Source organism: Schistocerca gregaria, chromosome 6, assembly GCF_023897955.1.
Source record: "Schistocerca gregaria isolate iqSchGreg1 chromosome 6, iqSchGreg1.2, whole genome shotgun sequence".
NCBI lineage: Eukaryota > Metazoa > Arthropoda > Insecta > Orthoptera > Acrididae > Schistocerca > Schistocerca gregaria.
Window position 1 is genome coordinate 216465375 of NC_064925.1, and position 13655 is coordinate 216479029.

The 13655-nt window shown below is 43.4% G+C and overlaps 1 protein-coding gene across 1 annotated transcript; it reads left to right on the forward strand.

Annotated features, from left to right (window-relative positions):
- The first annotated feature begins 915 nt into the window (after nucleotides 1–915).
- LOC126277895 (inositol oxygenase-like) lies at nucleotides 916–7153 on the forward strand. Its single transcript, XM_049977450.1, has 6 exons — nucleotides 916–986; nucleotides 3044–3215; nucleotides 3312–3520; nucleotides 5116–5252; nucleotides 5394–5624; nucleotides 6608–7153. Exons 1-6 carry the CDS (start codon nucleotides 966–968, stop codon nucleotides 6714–6716), a joined length of 879 nt encoding a protein of 292 aa, XP_049833407.1. The 5' UTR covers nucleotides 916–965; the 3' UTR covers nucleotides 6717–7153.
- The last annotated feature ends 6502 nt before the right edge of the window (nucleotides 7154–13655 follow it).

The window sequence follows — 13655 nt, forward strand, 5'->3', positions numbered from 1 at the left end:
TGCTGTGTGTTTCCATTCCATGATTAATGTGATTTGAAGAGAAAAATAAAATGAGCTCTAACATGGAAGGTAAGTGTTTCCGGACACATATCCACATAACATATTTTCTTTCTTTGTGTGTGAGGAAAGGTTCCTGAAAGTTTGGCCCTACCTTTTTGTAACATCCTGTATACATGGCCACAGAGTCACACAAATTTTCCCTGCGATTGCCTATTACACTTCTTCTTAGTAGTATGATAACTGTAGTTACAACTTTGTAGTATTTACAAAGAAAATGAATTGTCCTAGATTACCGCATTTTGATTTGCATACATACGTGAGACAATTATTTGGCATTGCTGTAACTAATAAATAAATGTGTAAAACAGAGTAAATAAATGCAATATTACAGTTTCATACTTAGCATAATACTTAAACAGTGTTGACCGTAAGTTACATGGCACTTTCGGTTTGACTTTGTGACATACGCAGTTCGATATGCACGCTCCAGATATCCCAACTCTACGGTTAGCTAAACATATTAAAAAAGGAGAATACCTAATAGATCGAAACAACAAAATCAGCAGAAAAAATACGAAGTGCTTGGAACGCGAATCTAGGCTCACTGTCACACGTGTGCCCAGCAGGGTGATATCACTTTACGCCTCGTGCTTAGTGCACTGGAGTGTCCTAGTGGACCGTCCAAGGCCGTAGGAGAGAAAGAGCAACGTAATGGAAACAAACATGAAAACACGTTCCGCTACATTGTACTGGGGGCTTCGTAACTGTGTCAGAGGTCGCAGTAAGTGAGGGAGTGCGTCGAGCCTCCGCGAACCTTACGACGTCACGACGCCGGCTGACGACATCAAGTACGAACGCCGCTGTGCGACAGATAACGGCGTCCCCTATATATTGGGCCGGTCCAGTGAACCACGACACAGCGTCGCGACGTCTCGACAGCTCGTGGCATCACATCGACCAGCACCATGGCGTCTGCCAAAGTCATGGTGAATATCTGCTGGCGCCACTGCTGCGACTGCTGCCGCTGTCCGCTGCCACTGTTATGACGGCTTGAAATATGTGCTGGCCGGGGATTCGAACCCAGACTCTTAGCACGCAACTCTCTGACTCACTCAACTATCTAGGGTTGTATGGGGCATCGTTGCCTCAATCTCCCAACAGGTCGTTTACCGTCGAGTTTCAGCGTAAACCAGTTGTTCTCAGTTGTTTACCGTTCTTCTCGAAGTATGTGTCCATTTCAGTCTAGACATCATTCTCTTAGTTTCTCAAAGATGGGGACCACATGCGAATTTGATCATTGGTCATACGATCCCGAACTGTCAGGCCTGGGACCCACAGAGTAGTTTCAGCTTTCATCACAGCAAGTCGTTGTTCTATTTTTTTTTTTTTTTTTTTTTTTTTTTTTTTGTTGCGAGCCAACATTGCGCACCGTACCAGGCAACTAGACGGTTTGCAGAGCGGTATATTTCCTACTTTAATTGGTCTGGATCTTCTTGCCCGCCATTTGACCCATGCAGTGCTTACACGGTTTACGATTTCGAGAACGAGTGGGCCGTCGGCAGTGATTTTCGAGTCAAGATACTTGAAGACATTTGTCTTGTCAGATGTGTGCTATCGATCTTGATGGTGTGGTTCGTAAACCATTTATTTTCGCGGCTGGACAAGCAAAACTTATTCAGATAGTCTGGGCTGTGTGTTCCGTGGTAGAATCACCTTTTGGAGAACCTCACTTTCGAACCATCTGGAGCCGCGAGACCGCTACGGTCGCAGGTTCGAATCCAGCCTCAGGCATGGATGTGTGTGATGCCCTTAGGTTAGTTAGGTTTAAAGAATTCTATGTTCTTGGGGACTGATGACCGGAGCAGTTGAGTCCCATAGTGCTCAGAGCCACTTGAACCATTCTTTTTCCAACCCTGTCCGCCGAGTACATTTTCAAGGGAGATTGTACCTAAGATGAAGATCCGATTGACACCTTGATCCATTGATGGCATAGAAGAGACCCAAGGTGTAAATCGGATCTTCATAGAAGCATATGGGGAAGAATGATTAGGTTGCTACAAGACATCCATTCGGCCATGGCACAAGAGGAGGGAAGTATACAGCTCATAGAGTGGCATATCAAGCGACGAAAATTTACGTTTTAGGAATCGAAGCACAGTAGTAGAATGAACAGTTGAGAAGACTTCATCTGAATATGAAACTTCCTGGCAGATTAAAACTGTGTGCCGGACCGAGACTCGAACTCGGTACTTTGCGTTTCTCGGACAAGTACTCGCGAAAGGCAAAGGTCCGGAGTTCGAGTCTCGGTCCGGCACACAGTTTTATTCTGCCAGGAAGTTTCGTATTCAGATGAAGTCTTCTCAACTGTTCACTCTACTACTGTGCTTCCCCTAACGCGAACTGTTATCATTATTGAAACTGTAGACTTGCTTCCCAACTCAGAAGTTCTACGCATATTCTTACTCAAAAATATTTCTATGCAGATCGCTTCAACATCTCCCTATATTTCTCAACAATTACTGCGTACTCAACTTCTGAAAAAGGACTTGACGAACAACAAAAGATAAGAATGCCTAAATATTATTGTGCTTTAAGTCACTGACTCGCACATTTTCTTAAGTAACAAGAATAGTCATACATCGTAAAAGTAGCACAGTGTTTGGCTGGACGAGATTGAATGTATACAGGACATCGTGCACCAAGTAGCTACTGCAACAATGCCAAAAATATTTCGTTTAGGCTACAATGTGTGTCTTTCTCCAACCCTTAGGATATCCATGACTAGTGGTTTCATCGTCGACGGATCGTTGAATCTTGGTCTTCCTTCCTTCCTTCACCAACAGGTACAGGCTGTAGTCCTATATAAAGGACAGTAGAGGAATTCTAGGCATTCCGTTATTGGATGGACACTCTGTCGCCTTCACCCTAAATACAGACTGCCTGCTCGAAATTTGAAGCCGAAAGCTCCAGAAAGCAACTATTTTACTAATCATGCGCTATGCTACATAGGTGTGGTAGCTGTAATCTATTAACTTTTTTCCAGAACCGTCCTCTGATCGACCCTTCGGAGATCCTGCGCCCGGAACCCATCCACGCGGGGAAACCGATCGCCCAGTTCAGGGACTACACCATCGACGACACGGACCCCATCAAGGAGCGAGTGCGCAAGCTCTACTACGACATGCACAAGTACCAGACCGTCGACTTCGTCAAGAGTAAGTCCGCTCTGCGCAACCAGAAATGACGCGAATTGTTCCTGATGGCTGGTTGCCGTGCTCTTACTCTTACGGGTATGTCGTCTGTCTTAACAGAACAGCACGCCAAGTGGCTGAAGTTCGACAAGTTCCGCGCGCCCATCATGGACACGCTGGAGCGGCTGAGCGGCATGCTGGACCAGAGTGACCCCGACGTCGACGTGCCCAACATCGTGCACGCCTTCCAGACGGCGGAGCGCATCCGCGAGGACCACCCGGACTGTGACTGGCTCCAGCTGACGGGACTGCTGCACGACATGGGCAAGGTGAGCTCACGCCAACACAACTAAGACGAGTTGTTGTATCCTGGCGTTTCTTCCCGCAGATGAAGGGATTAACAGATACATTCTGCATAAACGAAACGAAACGGTATTTTGCCTTGCTTCATAAAATTTTGTTTCCGTAAGACAGGTTTCTGGTTGTAATCCCATTTCCCAGTACACAACTAATTCCAAAGGTGGCAACCAATTGTGATCGTGAAATGGGACTCAGGACCCGAAACCCATGTCGTATCAAGCCAAAGCTTTGTGAAAAAGAGAAGTATGTTTTTCATTTAGTTTATGCGATACACAATGTCTCACGAAGGATCTAAAGTTGAACGAATTAAAATGAAAGGACCTGTTTTCTTAATAATTTAATGCCAATTACAACGGAAGCGTTCTAGCGAAAATACTTGTTGGAACGCTATTACCGGATTCTCTTCTAAGAATCGTCAGGTGCATTTTCTCTGGTGTTTCGGTATAATTTACAACTTCGTTTTTCAATGTGTAGCTGGACTCAGTTTAAACAAAGAATGCTCATGACGTCTTCTATGCAAGGCCCCGTGTCGATGGAAAACGTCGGTTTGCTTCCCATTATGCTGGCCGCTGTGGCCGTGGGGCTATAGGCGCTTCAGTCTGGAACGGAGCGACCGCTACGGTCGCAGCTTCGAATCCCACCTCGGGATTGTGTTCGTGTGTGTGTGTGTGTGTGTGTGTGTGTGTGTGTGTGTGTGTGTGTGTGTGTGTGTGTGTGTGTCCTTAGGGTAGTTAGGTTTAAGTAGTTCTAAGTTCTAGGGGACTGATGACCTCAGATGTTAAGTGCCTTAGTGCTCAGAGCCATTTGAACCATGTTTTCTTTCCCATTACAAACAAAATGATTTATTAAGTGGAATTTTATGAGTTAATTGAATAGAGAAGTCACAAATTAGTCTAACGCAATATTTCTTTAACCGATTTATGTTAACACGAAGAAAACCCATTACTGCAGCAGCGACATCACGGACCTAGGTCGCGCTGGCCGCCATACAGCAGCGATGCTCGGTCGCTGCTGGTGACGGTGTTTCGCTACCCTTGTCACCTCATATCAGTAAATGGAATACCACGGTAGACTAATTTTGAACTTCTTTGTCGATGTGTTTATAACGGAAAACGAACTACCATTTTCCGTCAATTCTGAACGTCGCATGGAAGACATGATGAGCAGTATCTCTTTGGGCTGACTCCAGCTACACATTGCAAAAATTAAATTGCAAATATCTGCCAAAATACTAGAGAAAATGTACCTGAGCGCTCTTAGGAGTGGCACTTCGTTTAAATCAAAGTGGAATCTTAGTTGATACCTATGGCAGCCGATGGATATTCATACCTCAACGCAAAACATGATCCAATTTCAACAGACGTTTGTTCAAGATCAAATAAAATGTAATGCACTAATCACTATTTCTTTAAATATGGATCTTTTTGGTATCATAGACACAAGCGAACCATTTGCATCAAATCAGATTCGCTCCGTCTAGTAAAGCTAAATAAGGGTAAATACTGTAAGTACTGTTAGATACTGATGTAGGAGACGCGAGTGATGAAGTAAACTGTCGTTCCAGATAATGGCGTTCTACGACGAGCCTCAGTGGGCCGTTACTGGAGACACTTTCCCTGTTGGCTGCGCTTGGGCCGACTCCATTGTCTACAGAAACACAACTTTCCACGACAACCCGGACACCTACAACCCCAAGTACAAGTAAGCAAACCCTCATGCAAAACTAGAGGAATTTTGGGATCATATTGATGTATCTTTTCCGCCGAGAAACTAGTCACTTGTTCACGCAGTATGAAATGCTTATAGTGCATAACAAACTTAGAAAGCATTGTACTGTTACAGTACGAAGTATGGCATGTACACTCCCAACTGCGGCCTGGACAACGTGCTGATGGCCTGGGGACACGACGAGTACGTGTACCGCCTGCTGAAGCACAACGGCTCCAAGCTGCCGGAGATGGGCCACAAGATCATCCGCTTCCACTCCTTCTACCCGTGGCATTCGTCTGGCGACTACATGCATCTCTGCAACGAGGAAGACATGGAAACCCTGAAATGGGTCCTAGAGTTCAAGTAAGTGTGAGGAAGAAACACGTTAATCACATTGATCACTACTAACTGCTTGAAGTATACCCCGAAAGAAAATTAGATATCGTTTCTTGAATGACATAACGCAACCATATATTAAATTGGAAGTTAACGGCTTACTTGTGCCAAGGCTGCTACATTCTCTGGCAAATCCAGTTTGTTTTACCTTCATGCCTGCTGCTTTCAATCCGAAAGACTTTTTCAAATGTTAACAAGAGAAGTTTTCAGCACGAGTTTAAATGTTCATTCGGAAAGTAGTTCTCTCAAGTTAGTACCACTATGCGTCCAAAAACTTAAATGACAGCTACAATTTACTGTAACAGATTCCGAACATGAACAAACGTTATGTTTTGTGACTTGTTATGAAGATGATTGACGATTATTAGTGCGTCTGGATGTATAGCGAAACTTCATATATCCATTCAATTTCGTAGTTTAGGAGAAGAAAGGAAGATTTGATTTATCGCTCCACCGTCTACGAGGTCATTTGAGAAAAATTCGGTAGCACCATTTTCAAAGGAACCACTGTGGCATTTGTGTTATTGTGTTTATGGATTTCACCAGACACCGAAATCCAAATGGGTGGACGGGAGCTTCAAAATCGTTTTTAGAATAGGTAGATCTATATTTTGAAAAGATTTTGTTATTCGCGCTGAGTCATTGATTACTATCATTTGAAAATGACAACTGGGCTGAAATTAGTCACCCGTGTTACAGAAACGAATCTTGCAGATAAAGTAATTGCCTTTGTGGAAATAGTGTCTTCAGCCCTCAAGCTACATCACGTCTTCATTTAGGGATCAGTATCAAATTATCTGAATGCTGTTTCTCATAAACTTGAATTTGGTACGTGTTCAAAATAGGAAACTCCATTCTCACAATTTATTACCTACTGTCATAGTAAATTTACAGAATCTGATTAAAATGCTTTACAACAGCATTTTTAAAATTTATCTTCTACTTTGCAGCAAATACGACCTCTACTCGAAGAGCGACGAGATGCCCGACATTGAGAAGCTGAAGCCCTACTACCAGAGCCTCATCGACAAGTACGTGCCTGGCGTCCTCAGCTGGTAGGCAGAAAACACCCAGGCCTGTCACAGCCCCAACATTCACTGCTAAACAACTAAATTATTCGTTTGTGCGAGAAATGCAACGCATTTTCATCACTGCCTAAAAATAAATTCGCTGAAAGACAGGATTCTGCTCATTTAATGTCATTATCGGGACAATTTTGCTCAAATAACTTATTTACTATGGTTCACTGTAAATAATTTCTACAGTTAACTTTTAAGTATAAATGTATGTTGACAGTTATGCTCATAACTACAAGTGTCTTGGGTGAAGCTTCACATTTTTATAGCTCATACAAAACATCATCATGGTACCAGCAGGTATTAACCATAACGTATTTGTGTTTGTGCCTTTTATTGTAATTGAAGACTGTTAATGTAACATAACGTTAAGTGCTATAGTTTGATAATTTTTTATAAATAAATTAAAATGATATTAGAGCTATTGTTGTTTGTAATTTACTGATTTATTTACCTTTACCTTTTCCTAGTTTGGGAATCATTCAGATATAATGTCATAATTGCCTACCTCCAAAGTTTCTGGTTGGGGGTGGGGTGCAATATGGAAACTAGTCTTCTATGTCTGCTCTGCTTCAACGGTTGAGGAGAAATTATTCATTTTTGGCAAACTGTAAGTAGTGTACAAAGAAAATAAAATGAACACTTCTTGGTAGTAGCACCTGCAAGAGTGGGAAAGTCTTAATTAATTACAGTTAAAAACACTTAATTATATTTTCTTCCAGTAATCGTCCTCTTGATAGGACTAAGACATATTAACGTTTATCTCTTGCGCTATCCGAAATCAGTGAAATGACGATTTTTTGGAAGCTGATTTGTTTGTTCTTTAGAGGCGATGGACCTCGATGTCGGAGAGGGACAGTCATTCATATTGAGCCTCCACCCATTGTGTGGTAAAAAGTAAGGATGAAAGTGTTACCCCCGCGATAGATGGCTTCCTACTGTGTGGAACATCAATGGTTTCAGGACACGTTTGGGGAACTGAAACTTCTAGCATGGGGACTAACATTATGCTTATGTTTACAGGAAACACATTTCTTATGGGCATATACGTTCCTTCGAAATATAACTAGGAAAAGTGGAAAGGGAGCGATTGCTATGTTTATCAATAACACACACCACTCCTTAGCTCTTTCCTTGGCTCTTGACCTACAAGTAATAACATTGCTACTCATGTGGGTCATATGATCACTATCTCCACAATGTACTTATCATCACAGGATGAGATAGACACTGCTCTCTTTGCACAACCTCCCCTCCCGTTTCTCCCAATGGGTGATTTCAATACCCACAATGTACTATTGTGCACGAACTATACTTGCCTCAGGGGACGAGTCTCGGAGAACCTCGAGATGCCTCAGGAACTGCGCATCCTCAACATTGGCAGTCCTACTCATTTCTCGTCTCCTACTCGGTCATCCTCAGTCGTCGACCTCTCTTTCTGCTCTCCAGCCCTTGCAGGCTCAGCACACGCGGAAGCAACTGGCGACCTTCATTCCATTGACCACTTCCCACTGTGGACCCACCTACTGGATGAAGGAACAGAAGCCACCGTAATCGTTGGACGCTGGACGTTGTTCAGCAAGCTGCTGTGTTTGAACACCGCGACGGCGTCCAGGAATGGATGAAAGTCATCATGCTGCTGACTTATCCATGCCAGAGTCTTCAGGTCAGCTTAGGAGGGAACCTGTACCTCGGTGGACTGATGAGGGCCGTTCAGCAATCCGGGGTAGGCGTGCGGCTCTTCGACGGTTTAAATGCCGCAGGCAACCTCACTGATTTTCGAGTAGCGAGAGCCGAGGCTCGACGCCTGATGAAGGAGAGTAAGAAAAGATCATAGCAAGCGTTCCTGCACTCCGTCATCCCTTCCACTTTTCTACAAAAGTGTGGGAAGCCATCAAGAGGCTTTCAGGCAAACGCAGTCATTTACCAGTAACAGCAATGATGAAACAAGGGTGCCTTCAAACGACATCTGGAGACATCGCTCAGACGATGGCAGAGATTTTGCCGCGACTACTGCTGCCAATGCCAGTGGGGATCCGAAGTTTCTCCACTACCGTGCGACTGCGGAGAAGGGAAAGTTCAGTCCTGAGGCTTACAGCTACCCTTTCTCCATATGGGAGCTGGAATCGGCACAGTCTAAGACTCATGATACTACACGTGGTCACGACCAAACCCCGTATTGCATTTTCGACATTTGCCAGCAGCATGAAAGGAAATGCTCCGCGAGCTTTTCATCTGAAATGGCAGACAGGTAACTTTCACAACTCGTAGAGAGAATCAATTCTGATACATCTCCTCAAACCAAAAAAGGACCGCACGTGTTCTCGTAGTTATCGGAGCGTCGCCCTAACGAGCTGTGTAAGAAAGACCTGGTTAACCGTCATCTGGTCTGATCGTTAGAGACCAGGCAACTGTTTAGTCGCTCTCAGTGTACATTTCGGAGATTTCGGTCCACTGTCGGCAACCTGGCACTGGTAGAGGCGGCTAATCAACGGGATTTCGTGGCCACCTCCCCTTTCTGTCTAAGCGCTTTTTTAGGTCCTCAGTTGGTGACGTGCTGTCGGATCGTTTTGAGCAGGAGAATGGTATTCCACAGGCAATGTTTTAAGCGTCACCCTCTTTGCCATTTCCATAAACATTACAACATCTACAGCAAGGAGGCCTGCACATTGCTCCTATTTGCGAACGTGTTTTATGCCTCCTCCATTGTTGCAACAGCGACCCGTCTGTTGCAACTTACAGTGCAAAAGTTGGAAGACTGGGCAGCAGAGAAGCGTTTTTTTAGCTTTCTGCAGAAAAGTTTGTGTATGTTTATATTAATCGTTCTCGTTGTATTTTTAATTTTCCTGACAGGCGTATGATGGACACCATTCTACATTTTAAAGACTCTGTGAGGTTTCTTGGCCTCATTTTAAACTCCAGGCTGTCGTGGTTACCACATCTGATCTGGAAGCCAGAACCCAGAGGAGACTGAATATCATAAAGTGCTTTGGAAATAGGTCTTTGGAAGCAATCAGAGAGTGCCTGCTCCAGTTTATAGAACTTCGGGGCATTCACGGCTGGACTAAGGATGCATAGAGTCAGCGAGGCCTTCTTGCCTGAAGATTATTGACGCTATCCTCCATGACGGGATTTGGCTTCCTACATGTGCCTACAGGACCAGCTCCGTACTGTGCTGTGTGTTGAAGCTGAGGACCTGCCACTCACCATCCGGCGGCAGCTCCTCCTCATGGTGGGCAGCTCTGAATTCGCCTGTATACTACACTGTTGCTCGTCCGCCTTTGGAATGTCTTTTTTCCAACGGACCATGACCAACAATGACGTTTGGGATTACATGTGCAACGTGTGCTGGGGTCAGTGGTGCGGAAAAAGTACGACCCTAGATACAGGGTTTTAACCGAATGCCACCATTGGTACTGCATAAGCCCAGGGCAATTTTAGATACAGCGCAGTACGGGAAAGATTGCACTCATGTTTATGTTTCTAATACTTTATTTTCTGACATATCAGTTGAGCACTACAAATTCTATAGCGGTATTTATGGAGGGGTGAAACAGGTGCCCAAGGTTCGACTGCCTAGAGAATTATGCGATCTTTCGGGCGCTGGAGCAAGTGTGTTTCAAGTGCTAAGTTCCTTTCTGTTCCGATTCCATGAGTGCCCTCACCATCTAAAACGCTTGTACCCAGCAGATGAAGTGGTCTGGAATATCCAGGTCACCCCCCTCCAACAACAACAGCTGAGGAAGAAGGTGTCTTTCTGCTGGGCACCAGGGCACATGGGTATTGCGGGGAACGAAATGGCAGATGTTGCAGCCAAGGAAAAGTATCGTGATCCTCAGTTATTTCAGTGTGCCATCACCCTGCACTCTATCTCCTCGTTGTTGAGGTACAGAGTCATGCGTCGATGGAAAGACGAGTGGCGCCTAGTAAAGCCCAATACGCGGCCTTGGCGCGCCTCCCTTCTTCCACGAAAACGGGCTGGGGTACTGCTTACTCGCGTTCGCATAGGCCACAGCCCTCTGACGCATGGTTTCTTGCTTCGGCGAGGCGATCCTCCCATGTGTTTATGGCGTAAAAACCACTGTGCGTCACATTTTACTAGACTTTGTTTTATTATCGTACCAAAGGGCAGCGGTAGATTTTCTGGCAGATTTCCCCTCCATTGTAAACGACGTTCCAACGACTGTGGCGAGACTTTTAAAGATTTCTGAAATGCTCACGATTTTCCTAAGCGATTATCTTAATGTATTAATAGGATGACAGGCTCACTCACATTTGTAGTAAGTGATCAGCCGGTCGCATTTGCCTGTGCCCGTGTTTTAGGTCTTCCGTCTTTTTCTTCTGTTGTAATTCCTGCTGGAGTATCTTTCATGCTTTCTCCATTGTTCAAAAATGGCTCTGAGCACTATGCGACTTAACTTCTGAGGTCATCAGTCGCCTAGGACTTAGAACTAATTAAACCTAACTAACCTAAGGACATCACACACATCCATGCCCTAGGCAGGATTCGAATCTGCGACCGTAGCGTTTCTCCAGTGTCTTAGGGGGTGTGAGATAAGGGTTATTATATGCGTGAACGCGAGTGAGTGCCTGAGTGTTGTTTTTCAGGATTCATTATCTCTTTGAGACACAATTTTTGGCGATTTAACCTTTCAAAATGTGTCAGGATGCTGATATCCTCGCCACTGAGTGCCCATAAAGTCAAAACATACACTCAAAACACAGTGATGCCTTTGGTTAATATGGGATTCACCTTTTTTCCATACAAATTACCTTCACAATACACTTCACTGCACTGCCTAGCGCCGGCCGCTGTGGCCGTGCGGTTCTAGCGCTTCAGTCCGGAACCGCGTGACTGCTACGGTCGCAGGTTCGATTCCTGCCTCGGGCATGGGTGTGTGTGATGTCCTTAGGTTAGTTAGGTTTAAGTAGTTCTAAGTTCTAGGGGACTGATGACCTCAGCTGTTAAGTCTCATAGTGCTGAGCTCAGAGCCACTGCCTAGCTGAGAAATTCCTCTGATATCAACCACACAACAATGTACGTATTCACTACTGGAATAAGTGTAGGAACTAACTAACAATTAGCGTATACCTCTGAAAATAAATACTAAAATTAAATGTGACGGTCACCAGTCCTGAAGGCATAAAGTCTGTATTTTATTTTTGCAATTAATTAAGTAACATTGCTGGCAGCTTTTCTTTCAATATAGCCGATTTACTTGAATACGAGATGGATGCAATCAGGAGCATTATGATATAGCCTTTAGCTTTCATACTTAAAAAAGCTAGTTCGAAATTAATATTGAAAATCGTTTGCGATAAAGCTGAAAAATGAGTACAAGTCGAATTTAACCTTGACGATGTGAAAGGCCACCGTCTCAAACATATAGTCTCGTTTTTGGTAGGAATTTTCATTATTTGTTTTTTACGTAAACCAAAGCTTAACGTTATCTTTAAAGTTAAAAACACTTTCTGAAATTGTACATTAGTATCAGACAAATTGTTTTTAAAATGGCAAAGGAAAGACGATAACAAATATTTGAAGTTAGTATTAGTACAACGAATTACAAAGAATTATTAAACTCTATTGTTCCAAATAATCAAAGTTCAAATACGTGTACTGATATGACTGTTACACCCCATATAATTCTAAACACGAGAATTCATGAAAGTTCCTGCCTGTAAGTCATCGGCGATGATCAATATTACACAGTTTCTTCGCGTCTCTGTCAATGTAGACAAAGGTAGCTCACCGTGAAAGCTTCTAGAGCCAATGTTCTTCAAGTACCAGTGGCGTAATTACTCTGCCTCCTTTAACGTCCGGAAAAATCTTGTATCTGACATGACTTATAAGTGTGCTCTTACTAACCACACCACTTCCGTTAACCACTTATAAAGTTCCACGCACAACAACTAACAGTTTTAATTGAGCATTTCAAAAAACCAACTACACCACAGCATTGCGTATAAGCCATTCCCACTCTGTTCTGTTCTACGCTCAGCCGCTGTGCTCATGAAGTTAGTGAAATGCACGCGAAAGGAAAAGACACAGTTACAGATCTGAATTGAAAGTGATACAGATTTTTTTTGGGAATAGAACAGTCGTTCACAGTGAAATGAAAAGAGGAAATTATATACATAAATAATACATAAGTCAGTATAAATTTGAAAACTGAATAAATCACGAAATTGACACACATGCTTGGAATGACATTTTATTAGAACCAAACAAATACAAAAGTTCACAAAACGCCTCATCTTATCAGAATTAGCATAACAAAATAAGACAAAGCAAAGATGATGTTTTTTACAGGAAATGCTCAATATGTCACCATCATTACTCAACAATAGCTGTAGTCGAGGAATAATGTTGTGAACAGCACTGTAAAGCACGTCCAGAGTTCTGGTGAGGCATTGGCGTCTGATGTTGTCTTTCAGCATCCCTAGAGATGTCGGTCGATCACGATACACTTGCGAGTTCAGGTAACCCCAAAGCCAATAATCGCACGGACTGAAGTCTGGGGATCTGGGAGGCAAACCATGACGAAAGTAGCGGTTGAGAACACTATCATCAGCAAACGACGCGCGCGAGAGATCCTTAACGTGTCGAGCAATTTTTTTCGAGTAAAACGCCATGTCATTCCAAGCATTTGCGCCAATTTTTACCTATCTATCTACAGTATTCCGTGGTTTATTAAGTTTTCAAATTTATGAGGACTTTTTGATATATATATATATATATATATATATATATATATATATATATATATATATATATATATATATATATATATGGTGGTCCTTTGATAGTGACCGCGCCAAATATCTCACGAAATAAGCGTCAAAAGAAAAACCTACAAAGAAAGAATCTCATGTAGCTTGAAGGGGGAAACCAGATGGCGCTATGGTTGACCCGCTTCAT